The 19,244-nt window shown below is 37.6% G+C and overlaps 1 protein-coding gene across 3 annotated transcripts in view; it reads right to left on the reverse strand.

Moving 5' to 3' along the window:
- The window catches only part of KIF21A (kinesin family member 21A), a 90,731-nt gene that overhangs the window by 36,102 nt on the left and 35,385 nt on the right, over window positions 1–19,244 (reverse strand). For 2 of the 3 annotated variants that reach the window (XM_084269625.1, XM_084269627.1), the window contains exons 4-11: window positions 17,237–17,386; window positions 16,421–16,555; window positions 13,321–13,488; window positions 11,387–11,502; window positions 7,713–7,908; window positions 6,697–6,886; window positions 5,932–5,995; window positions 4,996–5,199 (exon numbers count right to left, since the gene is read on the reverse strand). In XM_084269625.1, the coding sequence (XP_084125751.1) occupies window positions 4,996–5,199; window positions 5,932–5,995; window positions 6,697–6,886; window positions 7,713–7,908; window positions 11,387–11,502; window positions 13,321–13,488; window positions 16,421–16,555; window positions 17,237–17,386 (1,223 nt within the window). Of the gene's footprint in view, window positions 1–1,546; window positions 1,586–4,995; window positions 5,200–5,931; window positions 5,996–6,696; window positions 6,887–7,712; window positions 7,909–11,386; window positions 11,503–13,320; window positions 13,489–16,420; window positions 16,556–17,236; window positions 17,387–19,244 lie in introns of all 3 variants that reach the window. The other variant, XM_084269626.1, reaches the window with a different exon arrangement.

Raw genomic sequence — 19,244 nt, forward strand, 5'->3', positions numbered from 1 at the left:
TCGTCCCATGCAAATGTAAAATTTAAGTATCAATGGCACTCTGTAAATTTTCATGGACCAAATGTCAGTCCCTCTAGCATTGTGTGCAAAACCCAAACCATCCCCCAATAGATGGGAAATTGTGATAGACCAGGTCTAGATGCCACAGGAGTTAGTAATGAAAAACATAGGATAGGATTGCATAATGTGGAATCCATTTGATCCAACTTCAGCTGCATAGAACTTTAGCAGGTTTTATGCTGTCACTGATCAGGTAGGGTAAGAAAAATTGCCTATCTTCCTCCATCGACAGCAAAAAGAGCTCAGACTCGGGGTCTAGCTCTTTAACAGTGACAAGAAACGTTCAGTAGGCTTGAGACACTGTAATTTAGCAAGTGGCACCTAAACCCTACCTTAAAACAGATTTCTACTCTGAACAGTTCAGTAACACAGGTTTTTTTTCCCCACCTGTGCTAACTGTTCTTTCTGCCCCACTCAGAACTAGTGACACTGAAAGCAGAAAAGCTTTTGTTTGGACAACAAAATCCACACAGCAGCCAGGGAGACTGAAAGTATAAAGCCTAACCAGATTTGTATAGGGAGGAAAAAAAAAGCAGCCAACTGAGGAACACTGAGCCACCCAATCTCGTTTCTGCAGATTTGTATCTCAACCTCCAACATGCTCTGGTTTTTGTTGGCTAATAAGCAGAAGCGATAGCAGATCTTAGTTGCAAATCTTTACACAGATTGAGGCAAACCCCCGGTTTCCACTTCTGCCTGCACACAGAATGGAGCTCACCACTACAGAGAGTTTCTGTTTTGCCTTATAAAGGGGAGAGGCAAGAGGAAGGAGAGTCAACAGCTTTGCCAGGCAGAACTGTACTACTTAATTTGTGTGATACGGATCTGTGTGTTCACATCATCTGCATGAGTTCAGTAGGGGTTTTTTGATCAAAGTAGACAGATGAAAAATAAAAGCTCTGTAACTTGCATTTTGAATGGCAGTGTATTTCTGGGTTTAGAGCCCTCAACTGAATTGCTCTGTATGTCTAACTATTTTATCTACTGCTTTGAAACTGAACAGAAGGAATAGCTGAGGCTTCAGTCACACACTTAGAAACATAAAATCAGCACACTTAACTGAGGAGTGAAGGTCCAAGACCTTGATTTCACATGCCAAAAATATTTTTGTCATGTAATATGACAATTATTATATTAATTTCCTGCTATACATTTCATACCATATGACCTTTTGCACTTTTCTGCTGCCTTTTGTACCATACAGGCCATGCAAGAAAGAAATCCACTAAACTGTACAGTTATTTCCAAAGGCACCGCCTCCCCACCAAGCCCTATTTGACACTGTGCAATCCCAGAGTCAACCTCAATTCCACAACAGAGGTTTCTTCCAGTTAAAGCACTCATTAAAAACCCAAACACAGGAAAGGTTTTGAAAAGCCAAATAAACTACTCTTGAAGTACCTACGAATCTGCCCAACTTCTTTTCATGTATGACAACCAGTTAATTGAAATGACAGGTAATTAAAAACCTGGGAAATATTCCAACCTTCTTTCTTCTTGACTGCTTTCCTCAAGTTTCTGTAGCCTTCAAAAGCACGAGGTACAGTATTGGAAGGCCAAGCCAATGAAGGACAAACCAGACAGTGAAAAGCAGAAGTGATAAGAAGGTAAAAAAAATGATATATGAGCTTGTGGAGTTTAAAATGAAATTTTAAAAGATACCATCAAGAGACAACAAGTAGTAAAAAGGCAATACATTTTGCAGTTGGAAAGTATATAGAAACCAAAGAAGCAGCATTTGTAGGTTAACAAATCTCTCACTGTCAACAATTTAAATTCAAGTTACACTAAGGAGGATGTTTTAGATATAGACAGTATATTTCACTTTAGAAATAATTCTTAATATGGATTAAAGAAGTCTTAATTCTAGAAAAAGCTTTCTCCTCTTTTGCCATCTAAAAATGGCAGGTAAAATACTGAAAATTGCAAGAAAATACTGCCATTGAACTGAAATCAAATATTCGCAGGAATCTATCAGGAAAAAAACCCAATGCATAGTATTATGTATGCTGATACCGTACTGTAACATAGAAGAATAATGAGAATTTTTTAGTACTAATATTCTAAATCATATATTCTGAATATAATTGATATAAAAATATTAAAACTGCACATTTCTTTTTGTTTAGGGTTTTCTAAAATAAAAAGCAGAAAAATGCAGTTTATTTTTCTGGGATTCAAAAAGTACATGCCAGTGATTGCTTGTTATTTGTTCATAAATTAACAAAAAATATGCATCAGAAGCAATGAGATGGACAAAGTGTTAGTATTTTTATTTGTACTTTCTCCTTTCAAACAAACGTGGATGTATCAGTAAAAAAGCATCTGCATGACTTGTGTAAGTGTAGAGATGTCTTAAATGTCAACAACTACTGAAATTCCTCATTATAAGCAAGTTTTGAGCAAGAGCTTTTGCTGCCTTTTCACCTTATACTGCCTGTCATCTTCCTTCAGTACCAGCTGGGAGCCAAGATGCTGAGCCCCAGGTATTTTTGCCATTAATTTAGTTTAATGAAGGTTAAGGAAGTCAAAAGGTAAGTCAAAAAAGGTTATCAGGTATGTAAGTCTGATTAACAATTGAAAGGAATGAGGGAGCTTTGCTCTGGGGCTTCTGGTGAGTAGGTCACACTGTGGGACACTAATCAACCACGTCAGTGTTTTGGTAGCCAAAACATTCCTGGTGCATAAACCGTTTCTGATAAGCTTTGCCAGATGCTTATTAAAGGCTACAGATATATAGCAGTACATACCTGCTGCTCATCAGAAACTGGCTCTTAAATCTTCAGGCTGGCTCATAATAATTTAAGTAAGTTGCATGTACCTTTCATGATACTGACCCATAGCCAGGAAAAACAGATCAAGAAAGCTGGCAGATGAGGCAGAACTAGTAACTAGGCTCACCAATCCCATTCTAATAGGAAAATGCTAGTTAGACAATTCTAAAAGAACAACAACCCAAAAAAAAAAAAAAAAAAAAAAAGAGTACAGTAAATGTAGCTAAATGCCTGTAAAAGACAGAAGTAGAGCAAAGAATCCCTACCAGGGATAAACTGCACAGTAAACCCTCTCTTTGCAATACATTAGCATAGCCGTTGCCAATTCCTGAAATCTCAACAGAATAAAAATTCCCAGTGATATATCCTGAGCACAGACTTCACAATTCATTAATTAGAAGCACTTTGCAAGTAACAAATATGACAGATTAAACACCTAATCCCTCAAATCCTAATATTTCTTAGCATCTAATGAATTCTCTTAGCACACGCACTACAGAAATGTCTAAGTCTCTGTTACAAAGCAGTCTGAAGATGGGCTGGTAGATTGAAACCTTACCAGCATTTTGAAGAATACAATCCCATTCTGTAGAACACAAGACCTGTTTTAAGATGGAGTCTGGACCATCAAGAGGTCTCTTCCAACCTAAGTTTTTCTATGTTTCTCTAATTCTATAACACTGGGATAGAAAACTGGTCTCAAAAAGAGTTTATTGTAAGTAGTTCCTAGTTCTGGATCAGACCACATGGCTATCCCATTTACAACCGTATTGTCCTGTGTGAGTAGGCACAGAAGCTGAGCTTCTTTTTAAAAAGACCCACATCACTAAACAAACAACTACAACAACAACACACAAAAAAAAAACCCCACTCAAAACAACCATGTGTTTTACTTACTAGCTACTTCCAAAATTTTTAAAGTGATCATCTCCTACAATAAGAGCTTTGGATATATCTAGGAATCTTTATCTGTTTTCTGGTCGTGCTCCTGTCTGCTACCTAATATTCAACTCCCAATCTAACAGCTGGGGCTCTATCTAATCATGTATTTAAATTCATGCTTGATTTTAAAATGTTGAAACATATAAAAATCAAATCTTTGTTTGGTATTTACACTTCAAAAAACATGAATGCATTTGGCTGAGGAGAGGCCAGAACATTCTGTCGATTTCATTTAGTACTCCCAACCTTCCACAAAGTTCCTACAAACATGAGACACAAAATCTATTAAAATCACCATAACAGTGTAAGAACTTCCTGGAAAAGTGATATGCAAAAGAAGAATCTAGCTGTTGTTAAGAATTAAGGTTCTCTACAAGCATCAGGAATTTGTGTGGTGGATTTATAGATACAGAACCTCAAATTGCAGGTATCAGTAACTCAAGTCTACTTTACACTTCAACTGTATTTCAGGCTTATACTGTTTTCATTTTACTTTCAACTTGAAGAAGCCTAAAGGACCATTAGCAGGAAAAGCAATAGATTAGAAGCATGGAAAATTTCAAGGAAAAGGGAAAGCTCTCTAATGGAGTCAAGAGTCTCAGAGCACACAAATTCTTGCTGTACTAACTGCTGTCTGAACAGGCATTTATATCAACGTCTATGAGCATTTTAGTAGATGACAAGTTGGACAGCAAAAACCAGCAAAGCATGATGTTGCAGAGAACAAGGAAATTTCAAATTAAAAACATTCATAAAAGCAGAAGGTAAAGCAAAAGAAGCCATTCCAAGAGCTACTAAAGAATTCCCAGCCATTCAGAATATCTTTTCTTCAGAAAGCTGTTCCAGTTTTAACATACAGTGAAGAAAAATTATAACTTTTGTTTTTGGGAACTTCTGTTGGATTGCAGGTGAATTTTCTAAAGTTTTTTTTAAAAAAATATACGGAGAATACCTACACTTTTACCATTGTGCATAATAATACAGAAGTAAGTAATTACAGCAGAGACATTCCTTCTATGAATAATGAATCATCTTCACTGGAAGAAAGATGCAAAAGAAAAACATCTAACTTCAGTGTGCAAAAGGGTTTGAAGGAACAGCCATTTAGGACCCAAACCCACACAGGAACAACAAATTAATTTTGAAGTCTCAGTGGTTAAAAAAATACAACTCTTTAGTAATAAAGAGAAAAGTAATAGCAATATAATTCATACACCACCTCTTTTTCTTTTTCCTTTCTTTTTTTTTCAGCTTTTCTAGATCTTTTTTGGCCATATCTATAATTTCCATTGTTTCTTTCTCTGAAGAAAGCATAGAAGCAGAAAATGCTGTTGGTCCACCAAAGTATGTGGATCTTGTTGAAGCTCTTGACAAGTTGCGTCGAAGATTTTCATTCACTGCTTCACTTTCTAATAATTTTGCTCTTAAAAGAAATAAAATTGTAGACCGTGAATCACAAGTATTGCTAATGTAAGAGATGCACTGAAATGACAGATGACAAAGTATACATTATCCTCAGTTTAAAAACAAACTACAAAGGTGATGTCTCACAAAATACAACTGTAGTAAATCCCTTGATGAGACTACTTTAGACAAAAGTGGTGTATACTTTATGCATATCATATACCCCAGACAGAAATCGTATAAATCTGAATCTCTGTATAAATATACACATGGATATCTGTACACACTGTATGGATAAATACATTGCATAAAAGCTACAATATAATGTAGCTATTTCTTGAAGGTGCATCATGATAAAAGAGAAATAAAAATATCTAAAATATTGAACATTTTTTAATTGAAAAGGAAAGCAGAATGTTTTTATACCATACTGTAGCAAGTAATCTCTCTGTACTATCACTTATATATGAGGTGTGAACTCATAAAACAACTGTTCCAAGTTTTGCTGTCCTTTGTGCAGCAGTATCAAGTCATCATCATTATTTAAGCAGCATCTCGCTTTCACTTCTATTGTCAGCTTCATCTTTAATATTTCCACTTTCTGTGGCCAAGAGCAACACCACCTGAAGGACCACTTTCCTAAAGCAATCTTCACACAGGAAAACAGCTGAAGTATTTACTTGCTGACAGAATTAGTCTGTGAGGTTTTTCCCCCCAATAAAGACTGTTCAAATACATATTATGCAAATACCTGAGGTCTTCAATTTCCTTGATATAGTTATGAATCATGTTGCTGATTTCTTCATTTCCTTCTCCTACGAAGAGAAAGGGGTTGTGAGGAGGAAAGAAAGATTGAGAAAGGACAGTAACAGTATAAATATCTGAATACAGTTATTAGGCACAAGGAACCAGCAAAGAGAAACAGTGATACGGGCTACACTTTTTTATCTTGGCTGATTTGCAAAATGTATTTCCTGCTTAAGGTGCATTAAGTTGTTGGTTCCTCTTGCGTCATATGATCAGGATTATTACTTTTCCCTCATTTCATTTGTTTTCTACATATAAGCACCTTTTAACAATGCATGTAACATAAATCAGAAGTAATGGGACAAAGAATGCACTGTAAGAACAATGCAGTCATGGTAAGTCAATCAGTTGATTATTCTGTGAGGTGAAAAGCAAGCCAGCATTCAACCATCTGTGTCCAGGACCTCACCCAAAGCAAAATACTAAGTCCACATATAGCTAAGCACACAAGGAACTCTTATCCAAAGCTATAATTTGATATTTCATATTGCTCATAGGCCTAAATGGATAGTGAAATCAGGGTACCAAACTATTTCTATTAATAGAAACCTCCAGAAACAGGAAAGAATTAGGTGGGGGCCTGCCCCTGCTAAAGCAGCTCCTGCATTCCAACTCTTCATTCCAAGGGAACCATGAAGCAAGAGCATATAAATGAACTTATTAAGCAGTTTACACACACACACACACACACGACACACCCACAACATACCTGCTCTGGCTAGCACCTGGTTGGCCTGATCACTCATAAGTTGCGTTATTCTGGCTCTCAGTGCATCAATGGTCTCTTGCATTGCTTTAATTCTAACGCGAAGGTTGTTGTTTTCTGTTTGCAGCATCGCATTTTCATGAAACATGTCATTAATACTTTCAACACCTTCTTCATCTATAATCCTTTTACCCTTAAGAAAGTAAATATATTTTATTACTAGCAAAGGCTGACTTACACACATAAATTTTTGACTTGGCAAAGGCAATCCACAGATAGATAATCATATCCAAATAGATAATCATAGCAAAATATACTCTTCTCTCAAGAAGTTTAAAACCATGGGTAAATTATAAATGGATAGTTTTCACAATATGAATGTCAGGCCAACACCTTAGCACTTGTGTCCTGTGCAATTCCATCTTAGTCTGAAATAGGAGTTCTTGAAGGGATTCAGAAATGAGAGGAAAATCTTTATCAAATCAGGAATCTATCTGAAGGATAATAAAGGACGACAGTGTTTAATAGCCACATTTATTGCTGAAAAGGTTATTTAAAGTTTCAGGAAGAAATGGGTATTGTGCAATGTGAGTATCCACGTTATATAATTTAAGAGGTATTTTAAAAACACATTGTTTTATCTGTCTGGTAAATTTTCAAAAGCAATACACAAACTATTCACATTCATTTACGTGCCAATCTAAGTTGTGGTCATTTTTTGCTTTGGAAGCGGCTATTTATTATTGCTGAGCATGACAAAGTCAATTTTTGCCTTTCAAAAAGGCAGTAGCATGCAGTATTTGTGAATGTCATTAGCATTCACTGATATTTATCTTCTCTGGGGATGCAATCTAAGTTTTCTAAAACAGTTGGCATTTATTGGAGTTGAAGTGTAATTAGGTTAGGGTTACTATACAATTCTTTTTTTAAATGTATGAAGTGGAAGTAGCCAAAGAAAATCATGTTGTAGGGCTATCAATGTTTTAAAGCAGAGGTTAGTCCTATACGGATAAACTTACTGTCTTGTATTCCATGAGTTCCATCTGCAGCCGTGTAATCTCACTGCGCAGCGCGTTTATTTGCTGACTCGCCCTATCCTGATTGACCATCACCTTGTTCTTGATGTTCCGCGCCCGGTTGGCGTACTTTAAGGTGTTTAAGGTTTCCATGAAGTCCCGATCCGAAGGACTCACGCATGCTATCATGAGTGTTTGACTGCAAGTTACAGACACAGGTCAGCATTACACAGCAGAGAAGCTAGTGGATTGTCAAGTAGAAGGTGAAACAAGAACAGCGACTTCTTAATATTTGTGAAAATATTCCTCTAATCAGAATTTAGGATGGAAAAGACCTTTAAGATCATCAAGTCCAACCATTAACTTAGCACTGCCAAATCCACCACTAAACCACATCCTTAAGCACCACATCTACACATTTTTTAATGTATCTCCGGGGATGGTGACTCAGACACTTCCCTGAACAGCCTGCCCCAATATTTGTCAACCTTTTTGGTGAAGAATTTTTCCTAATATCCATTCTAAACCTTCCCTGGCACAACTTGAAGTTGCTTCCTCTTCTCCTATTGATTGCTACTTGGGAGAAGTGACCAATAACTGCCTGGCTACAGCCTCCTTTTCGGTAGTTCTAGAGAGTACTAAGGCCTTCCCACAGCCTCCCTGTCTCCAGGCTGAACAACCCCAGTTCCCTCAGCCACTCCTCATCAGACTTGTGTTCCAGACCGTTCACTGGATATGCTTCAGCACCTCAGTATATTCAATGTAGTGACAGGCCTCATAGCAGAAGACTGTCAGCCACAGAGTCCAGCACTGTTACATTTTATATCAGCAAAGCACAGGAAATGCTAGACCATTCTTTGTTCTTCACATAAAATTACATGAGCATTTAACTGCTCTTCCTAGAAATATTTTTCATATTATATTCAACTTGCCCAATCCTATGTAAACTGAGATTTAAGTCCTTAAGGTCAGCCTAAGGTCCTAGACAGTGATTTGGACCGCACAGCAGTGAAGACCAGCTACTTCAATTCCTGAGGTTCCTACCCTCTTAATCTGAAAATTGCCTGAATGTTCATCTTAGCTGCTCATGCATGCACACAACTGCTTAAGGTACCTATTGTCTACTTTCGGTTCTACAGAGATCAAAACTGTCTGAATTTTCCATTGCAAATTATCTCCTGCTCTCCAACAGGAGCCCAAAAGCTAGTATTTACACTTAGCATGTAGGGATAACACTATTCCATCTTTCATACCACCACTGCTTGGAGCACTTCAAGAAGCAGCAGGGCCTGAGCTCCAAGCCTGATGGGGCTATGGAAAAGCATCTTCCATTTAAGTTCCTACAACACCCTCTAGCTATCCCATCATGGGATGTGCTGGGTGAGAATGTACTTCCTGCTCCAAATGAAACACTGTGCAGACAGAACAGTAAGAATCAGTGGGACAAAAGCAGAAAAAGGCAAAAAAATAATTACTTCATTTCAACCAAGTGGTTTATATCATTCAAAAGACAAAACAGAGGAACCAGGATCCCTTCACTCGGTCCCTAGAGTACATTCATTTCACATTGAATAAGGACTGCCTAGAGGGGTTGGAACCAGAGCTCCTGCTGTAGATCATATTCTGAAGGTGCCTACATGGCCTAAATTCTCAACAGATGAGGGAAAACATTTGATAGACTGAATCCTCCCCACCCAGCTTTAGAGGCATTTGCTTCTGTTATATGAGAAAGCTTAGGTGGTTGTGTTATGAAGAGCGTGTTGTTTCCAGGACAGTAGAGCAATATCTGCATGAGGTAAACAGGATCCTGATCTTCACCTCCCATAATTCCAGACTGAGACAAATTAATCATCCCTGTAACCTATTATGAGGCAAACATGCATTGGGAAACTAAACTGAAAATAATCACCAGCCAGAAGATACAATAAACTTTCCGTAATTCTTCCTCAGATCTTCTGCATACCTGTGTGTCAGATCCCTAACTGTTTGTATTTAGTCTTCAAAATAAGAATATGTAAGATTAAGAACAAACATTTCATTCTGACATCAGGACTATTTGGGGTTTTTGGTTCAGAAAATGATTGCTTTTCTCCCTTTATTTTACCACTTCTTCAAATTACCTCCCTAAAGTTGTAACAGTTTTCATTTTTCATATTATTCACTATAAAAATCCTTTCCAAAAAGTACCTATACTTCATATTCTTGAATAATTCAAGAAACATTAAACTATAAATGCTGCTTCAGAACTGTTACAGTATTATACCTGAAGTGAGAATAGTACAATTATGCAATGCTTTCATCATTAACTCAGAACTCACTGCAGTCTAATTTGATTCACTTTAAGTATTTGCAAAAGAGAAATGATAATGCAGATTGTAATACCTAGAGTGGAATCTGGAAGGCTACAGAACAGGGTAAAGGAAACCTAATAATCTCATTTACTAGAGGAAAACCAGCATATTTATTAAAATCTGGCTTTCCCACACTTCTTGGTTGCCAAAGCATGGATAGGAAAATATTCAAATTGTGTTAATATGTATAAATATTCCTTAAGAGCAAATTGCTAGTTTGACATGTCTTAGCATGTACATCACCTAGATAAATACAGGTGGCAGTGGTTGCCCACATTAGTTAGAAACAGACAGAAAGGTTGTATCTGAATATCCTTGTAAGCATCTCTGTTAATGCTCTGGGACAGTATTTGCTATCTATACGTTGTACACTAAAGTGATTTCTCATAAAGAACAGGAGGGGGAGCAGTAGAGCTACCTAAGACAGGAAAATATTTTAAAGTCAAAATAATATTCAACAAATATACAACTTTTTCAAACCACTTTAGAAGCGTTCAGTATCGAGTGTAGTTGACAAAATATAGCCAAACAATGTTATTTGTAGCTGTTTTCAGAAAGATCTATGCTCCTAATTTCTGGGGGGGGGGGGGGGGGGGGGGGGGGGAGTTGTTGGTGGGTTTGTTTTTTTTAATTCTTAAGTTTTTCTCCCTTAAGCACTTCTGAAAATTCTAGCTTTTATTTGTCTGGATCTTTGCTTTCCCTCAAACAGCAGTGCTGCAGGGCATTGCTGATGTTCTCTTTGTTGAGCAGAGAAGCAATTTAAAAATTCTCTTCCACTTCTCCCTATTTCTTCATGACATGCCCCAAAAATTTCCTGTCCTCGTAAAAAGTTGTGATCAACTGTACTGGATTAAATAGAGGAATATGAGTACTACCTTACTAAAACATACTCTACTACCGGCAACCTTGTCTAGCAGAAATTGTCCCTGCCCATGGCAAGGGGTTGGAACCAGATGATCTTTGAGGTCCCTTCCAACCCAAACCAGTCTGGGATTCTATGATTGATTCTATGCCCCTTTTTGGTTTTGTACATGTTAATGTTACATGTTTGCTTAGAGAAAGTTTCCAGAGGCCAAAACCTCCCTTCCTTCTTTATGCAGCATGTATACATTACAGATTCAAAATTCAGTGCAGATGCAAAAAACCCCTTTAAAATCTTTTCTCTACGTTGCAAGTGTATTATATAACAATTTATCTTTGGAACTTCCCTCCAACAAGAAGAGTGGCTATTTTATCATTGTTTAATGTTTGGTTTGCTCTCTGAAGATTATATACTCATTCACGTTCCTTTCACAATGAATATATAAAACATTCTAGGTTTCATACCTGTTTCCCCCCAGCGAGTCTTGAAGCAGCCTTGTAAGCTTTGAATCTCTGTACGGTACGTGAGTTGCCTTCTTACTTTTATCTCCCAGTGCACTTATTACGTTGCCAAGTGCCAGCTAGAAAACACCAAATCATGGAATGCACAAGTTAAAACTGCTCAAGAACTGATGCTATTTTAAAGCCATCTGTAATCTGAGGTCTACATATTGTGAAAAAACCCAATATATCATGAAAGTTAACATGAAAAATATTTCTGAAGGTTTTTTGGGTTTTTTTTGGTTTGGGATTTTTTTACATTTTACAGCAGACATCTATAAACTTCTGTGTTATTAACAGTGCATCAGATGACTTGCAGTCTGGTATCTGCAAGAACTAAGTGCTTAGCACAATCTGTGTGCACTAGTGATGTCAGTAGCAAACTAAAGTTAGAACTACTTCATGTAACAAATTTACTTCTGATGATTGTTAAAGTTGATCTCTACTACTAGCAGTAGCTATATTCTTTTAACCAATAATTTTATCGATCTGCTTTATGCTAGATTTAAAATAAAGTATGGGGCATTTTTATTGGGGTGGAACAAACAGAATATACTACTTCTACAAATATGAAATAAGCAATGTCTGAAAAATATAAACATTTAAGGCTTGAAATTATGTATTCTATGGCTATCCTATTTCATTGCTAAAAACATGTAATTTGTGTTTATAAACAACCTAACATTTGGCTGACAAATTATTTTTAATGTGTAACTGCATGCACTTCAATCATATGCCAAATGCAAACAACATTAATTCCTCTAGATGGCAACCTGTACAGCCCGTTCTGAGCCTTCAAAACAGTCTCACCGCAGCCAGTGGCTGAACAGCTGCACAGACACCCTGTTCTGTGACTGCTTTGAAGTGATGAAACCACTTCCAAGCTATTTCCCAAAGCTGAGGGCTGGAATTCATTGTAAATTGAAGTTTTGTAGTTATTACTTAATATAAAGAAATTTAAAATAATTCTAATAATAATGGAGATGTAAGGAAATTTCCACCTTTATGCACTCGATGCCCTACTAGTTAAGGATACATCTAGATCATCTAACCCCCCATATTTCTCTTGACTTTGTGGTTACAGAAATGATTAAACTGAACTGAATTCTCTTCCCCTTCCATATAACATAGCCAGAATAACTACAGAATGTTACCACTGTCATGATGGCAAGAGAATCACTAATAAAGTTTTTAGTTTGAATACCTCTCTGGTACTACACACTAGACCAGAGAAAGGCATGTTTCACAGATAGTAAACATGTATTTTTGAGTCTTTTAAAAGAGAATTGCACATAGTGCCCACACAGCCAAGCAGTTCAAAACCAAGAAGCAAAACCACAATTTCCACTGATAATCACCAGCTGTACTTTTCAGTGTTGTCACAATTAAATAAAACATTCAGTTCTTAATTTTAAAAGCCTGCAGAGAGCACCAGGACACAGAAATAGTGATCCTACATTTAAAATTTTATCTCTACTTAGAAGTGTTTTGCCTAGGATCATTATACATAGTTTCTCATAATTATAACAAAGAACAAACATTTATTGCTTCACTGTCTATGTTTTGCATGCCTGTACTTCTTGCAAATGGCTTGAAACATTCTCCAGTCCTTTGGGTCCTGACAGAAATAAAAAATTATTCTCTATAATATCTTTTAAAAGTTAAGAGCATATAACTGGTTTTCACAGCAATTGTAAGCACTATACTTTCTAGTCAAGGTCTAGTACAACCAAGAAAGTGTTCTTCATAATAATTGATATATAATGTTATGTCTCATGCTACAGTCCTTGTTCTGCTCATGATGCATTTCTACGTTTGGGATTACTAAAAACAAGTGATCCAAAAAGCAAGAGAAGATAGTACCAACAACCTATGAGAAAAACCCTATATAGTCTTACTAGTCCACAGTTGATGGAAATGCCTTCTTTTGCCCTTTCTCCTGTAGCTCCTGTTCGCTTTAACCTTTCAGATCCTGCTAGATCAACAAAATGGAACTTGGCAGTAAGAGTTTCATATTCATTCATCTCAGAAGATTCAGATATTATCCTGTTATCAGTGGCATTATCCTGAAATGAAGAACCATAAAGTCTGGTAAGATCTTTTATGTTCACATTTGTCTATTGCAAAGTTCTATCAACAATTATTTACACGACAACACATTTGTAACATCTACCTCCTTCCTTACTCATTCCCTTATAGCATCATCAGTATTTCTCAAAAAACTGCCTGCACTTTAATCATATTATTCTTGAAGACTCACCTCTAGATACACATGAATACTAATATATAAATTACTCCTAAGTATGGGCTACAATTTTCAGGGCAGGGGAGAATGCATACATTAAAAAACACATCATCAGAAACTTGGGCAACAAAATTGTACCTCTCCCAGAACATGTTTTAAATCATTTGTCAAAGGAAATTGCCTAGCAGAAGTACTGATATTATCACCCTCCTAAATTGCCAGTTCACAACCCCGCCAAATAACTGAAAGTTATTTTGACTTTATACCTTAAGAATTTTTAAGACAGTTTTTTAGCAGGCAGCATTCCACCAGTACTTCTGGCTTGACCAGGAAAAAAAAAAAGAGATAGCAGTCAAGGACTAAGAGAGAAAGAAGATGTTCTTTTCCTCCTTCCCCCTCCCAAAAGGCACGCTGCAGTGACTGACACTTGACACGTGCCTCTGTCAGCGCAGTGAGCCTGTGCTATGGGCAGGTACCATAGCCTCGGTGTCTTTTCACCTCACATCCCAAAGCATGGCAGTAAAGTTAGCATTTTTCATAAGATAATCCCAAGGCTTTTTCCTGACCGTTACTGTAGCTGTACCATATACTGTAGGAATTTATTTTATTCTAAGCGTAGTTTGAGCTGTTGTCATGAAAGCAACACTATATAGAAATCCTTTATGTCACTTGGTTCCTGAACTTCCTGCTGAGATACCCATTTCAGGGCAATTCCTACTTGTCACAGTAGCACTCAATAGGCACATATCAAGCGTATACTGAATTTACATTCACACAGCTCAATCTACAAGCTTTATTAGGAATATCCTATCAAAGCAATCATGGATCGTTTTATTTTTCTTCTAAAAACTCAGGTATTCTGTGGCAATGATCTTTATGTCCCTAGGCAGCTATCCCATATCTCCCACTGCTATTGCAAGGGGTAAAGCAGTGGCTTCAGACCAAACTGTTCTCACAGCAGTTAAACGCTTCACACTTCTTAAGTGCTCTTCTAAAGAGTGATTGTGCCACTTCCACACACTAGACTATCACATCTTTTTGGCTATTTTAATCCTTGTGGTTAGCAGATCACTCTTTCTTTCCCCGCCCTCAAAGCAACGATTAACACATCCTTTCTCTCTTTCTTATTTAGTTCAAAAAGGTACCTCCAGAAACTTCCATGAACGCAGCGCAAGGGGCAGAGAGCCTGTACACTGCAGCCCTGACTGCCTGCCTATTCCGGGGCACCCGGCTCCATCATCCCAGGAAATAGTTACCAAGGTCTACCAAAACATTTGTCTACAGGTGGCAGCAACAGAAGCTTGAGCTGCATGCCTCTAAGCAAATTAATAAGGGCTCATATTAATTTGTATTTCTGGAGTGTTCAGAGGCCAGTGTCAGGTCTAATTTCTCCTTCCCAAAATATTGCAGGGAGAGAAAAAGATGCTGTCTCCAGTCTAGACTGTCCTGCTCCAGACAAATTATCTTGCTTGCATCTCCCAAAAAAAAGAAGGAGCAAAACACATTTTGACATAATGCAGAAAGCAGCCACCTACACCACCTTGCGGCACAAGCTTTTGTTTCAGGGCCAGGCAGGAGTCCTGCCAGCGGCTTGGCTGGTGAGGAAGAGTGCAAGTGCACCAGTGCAGGTGGATTGTTGGGCTGACTGCCTGCAGGAAGCCAGATTCCCAAGTGAGTTCTCTCATTCCCCAGCTCTTTTCAACAAAGAAAGTTGTCACCACAAGCAGTGACATAGGTGCCCTGTCTAGGCTCCAAGGGTGATGCCAGTCCCTTCCAAGTGAGAAGACAGCTGCCCACACCATCAGGTTCAAAGTTTCAGCATGGAAAGCAGGAAGTGTTTTTAACAGGTGTATAAAGCAGGTCTACATACCACAAAGGACCAGTAAGCAACCCTCATTTTGCCTGCAAATGATTATTTGTAGTGTTAAAAGCAGCAACCTCCCCTCCGCTCCCCCTCCCCTCCTAGAAAACACTATAAAACCACTTCATTGATCAACTTGCTTAAAAATTGTGATAACTAGGTTTAAAATCCAGGTACTTTGGATTTCACCAAAATAATTCTTTTAAAATTTTGACACATTTAGAATAAGCTGGTTAAGCCCTTCTGAAGTTACTGTAGTTTTCAGTAGCATGGATGTATTCAGAACTCTTCTCTCCATAAAATATGCCAACAGCAACTAACCACTGAATAGACCCGTGACGACCTTCTACAGAACAGCTCCACGTATGTTCACAGTTTAAAGTTCAGTTTAAGTGCATACAATTAACACATCTGAACCCAAAGTATATATCTACTTAAACTAAACACACACTAAGCTTCAGAATCAAATGCCTTTCTACTTGCTCCTTGTTGGATATCAACCCTTAATCTGGAATATCCAAGTATTTTCAGTCAGCCAACTGCAGGTTTAAACCCACTAACTACTAGACTTAAAAATGCTTTCCCAATTAAAGACAAATTACATTTTAACTTTCTTACTTGTGTGTGTTGCAATGAAATACTGAAGAAAACGCTAGAGGAGAACAGGCAGGTTCATGTAAGAGGCTGCAGTTTATTGTTGCCTCTGGCTAGAGGATGGTTACATATGTGCAGATTAAATCAAATTATTATAATACTTAGCAAATTCATCGAGCATGATGATGACTGGAGCATCTTTACTACGAACAATTCAAATAGCAGTGGCTGCCAAGACAATATTCACATTTTGAAAAATAGTTACTACAGTGAATTTAACTACAGCAAGGATACATACTGTGTTAAATGCAGGACAAACTCTGGTTTGACATAAGTGTATGGTAAAGATAGCATGTGACCGTGAGCTCTGAACGTTCATCTGAGTGCTGGCAGTGGTTCGAGACAGAGCTCCCAGCTTCAAGCACTGCATCATCTAGAAGACAAACAAGAAGTACATTGTATTGCTTGCAGTTTAAATAAAGTGTTCCTGTAACGCTTACAGTTTTGGATATAAATAAGCTTTTTCTCTTTGATGTGATTTTAGTTCCAGCCAAGCTTAAACCACCACAGTGCCATAAGCACAAGTGTTCTTAAATAAGCAAACTATAAGTATTTTTGGTGGTTTCTGGAACATTTAAATCTTTGAACCCTTCTTTACTATTCCCTGGTATTAACATTGCAATCTTTCTTCACCTGAGGCAAAAGCATACAATTTCTGTATTTTCTGTGCAAAACTGTACAGCATAAACACATTTGTATTCAGATTTGCAGTGCACTTGAACAGCAGTTCACCTCACATCAGTCATCATGCAATGTTCTTCTGTCACAGGAAACATACACAAGATTTGGGAGATCAGATTTACACGTGCCATAGTGTTCTCTCCCAGAACTATACTATGAACAAAGGTCTGTTTCCAGCATTAAGTGAAAGTGGAAGGTACTTAACATCAAACATTTAGTAGATTCAAATTACAGAAACTGAATGAAAAACATTTCAGCTAAATGCAGATGTTAGCAGTTAAAAATAGAGGGCATGCTTACTTATCAAAACACACAAACAACATTTTTAGAATGCACTTGGCATACTACGGAGTAATTTATTTTCAATGATCACCTCTGATTCGCCATTCACAGTTCGGGTTGTAACACCCACTGTATAAATTCCTCCTGCTGAATCTTCATGTATTTTAATATTTGATTTTTTATTCTTTGCATCAATATCACGTGTGGTATCAAACAGATCCAGAATTTCTTCATTGTAAAGCTGAGAACAAAAAAAGAAAACAAGCCCAACTTGAATTCTTTATGAAGGAATTATCTAAAGACTAAAAATACCTGTGCATGGTACATACAGAAAGTTCCAAAGACCTAGGGGCAAAAGCTCTCAAAAAAGAAAAAAAAAACAAACCCCACCAACCAAAAACCCCAAAAAACAACCAAAAAAAGCATGCTGTGAAACATCCAAGCTTACAAAGATAACAGGAAAACAGAGCAACTGCAAATTAAGTCACTTGCACACCTTATTATTATGCCACCCAAAGAAGTGGTAACTTCCTCCACATCATCAGAGCTGGGAGAAAATTCTTTGGTGGGACCAGGTAAGCGAAGGCACTCAATGCCAGCAGAACAACCATGACAATGATTTCTGTGGCAGGCACCTGCTGCCTTCAGGTTTAAACTTGGGGGGTTATTTTCTTTTGTTGATTCAGTTGGCTACACCCTCCTCCAAACACTTCAAACTCACTCCACTTGCTCTCCCTGCCATCACACCTTTTCTCATCTCCTCTCTCACACCTTAGTAATTTTATGTCTCTTTCATTTAGATAAACTGTTCCTGTCCTGGAAGGAATTTCACATAAAGTAGGTTTTGTGCAAGCTGCTTATTAAAGGCACCAAGCAGCAGGCCAAAAATAGCACAATGTGGTTTGTTGAGCATTTTACTCCATACAATACCTACGCTTTGGTGCCCCAGATTTAGTAACAGCTTTCAGGCATAATCGTATGAGCAACAGCAACTGTTTACTACATGTTTCAGGCTGCTTAGTGTTTACTGCCTGTTTCATTGGGTCTGTACATTTAGTGGACTTTTAACCCAGTATTCATTATGCATACCAGGCTTTTAGGTCAGTAAATGATCAATGAAGACATCAGAAATTATTATGCAGTTATCAGTGTGAGAGATGGATTAACATTTCACAAGAACATTCTGGTGCTAGCTCAAATTGAGGATACCAGGGTGGACACAAAAAAAACCCCACCCCAAAACCCAACAAACACCACAACAAAAAAACCAAGCCAAGCAGAAAAACCAGCAACCAACACAGAATCTCAGAGCTCAGGTCTCTCTGCAGATGCAAACTGGAACAGTTCCAGAGTCTTCAATTTGATTATACCAATTTATTTCAGCAGACCTTAGGCCAGACTGACTAAATCCCTGATCAAAGTTCCTAGATAAAGTTAAAGGTCCACCGCAATAGATCTGTGTTCACCCAATGTGCTCTCATATATACTGAAAGTAAGAGGCGCTTTCCTCTCTATAAGTGAAAATCCATCCCCAAGAAAAAGAGGCTCAGCATTTGTGAATGTGGTGCTTTTAATTCTTTACATATCAAAAAAGGAATTATATTTAATTATCAAATATCCCAAATAGAATAGAGATGATCCTGATAATGCACCTACAACTCAATGGGACTGCATATGCCTGATTTTTGAAGTTAGCAGGAATACAAGGAGTTAGCAGAGGCAGACCGCAGCAAACTGAAGGAAAGCAAGAAAGCATCAGAAGTCACTGCTCCCAGTCATCACCCAGCTGTCTGGCTTTACAGTTATTCTAAAATAAAACATTGATTAAATGACTAAATTATAGTTTATGTAATCAATCTCTAATGGTAGACAGGATGGGAGGAAAAGGATACCTTCTGATACAAGAATAGTATATAATACGTAACTGATCAGAAAAAGCTCTTACTGGGAAAGCTCCAAATTAGCCCAACTACAATTAAAATTAACAGAACCTCACTTTTCTGTAAGGGAGAAACTTCCATACACATCATGTAACCTCTCTCTAAATTACATAAAACAAGGCAGGTTGTAGTACATTTAATCTGAAATATGTTGTAATG

The sequence above is a fragment of the Gallinula chloropus genome, assembly GCF_964237585.1.
Source record: "Gallinula chloropus genome assembly, chromosome: 1".
NCBI classification, from domain to species: Eukaryota; Metazoa; Chordata; class Aves; order Gruiformes; family Rallidae; genus Gallinula; species Gallinula chloropus.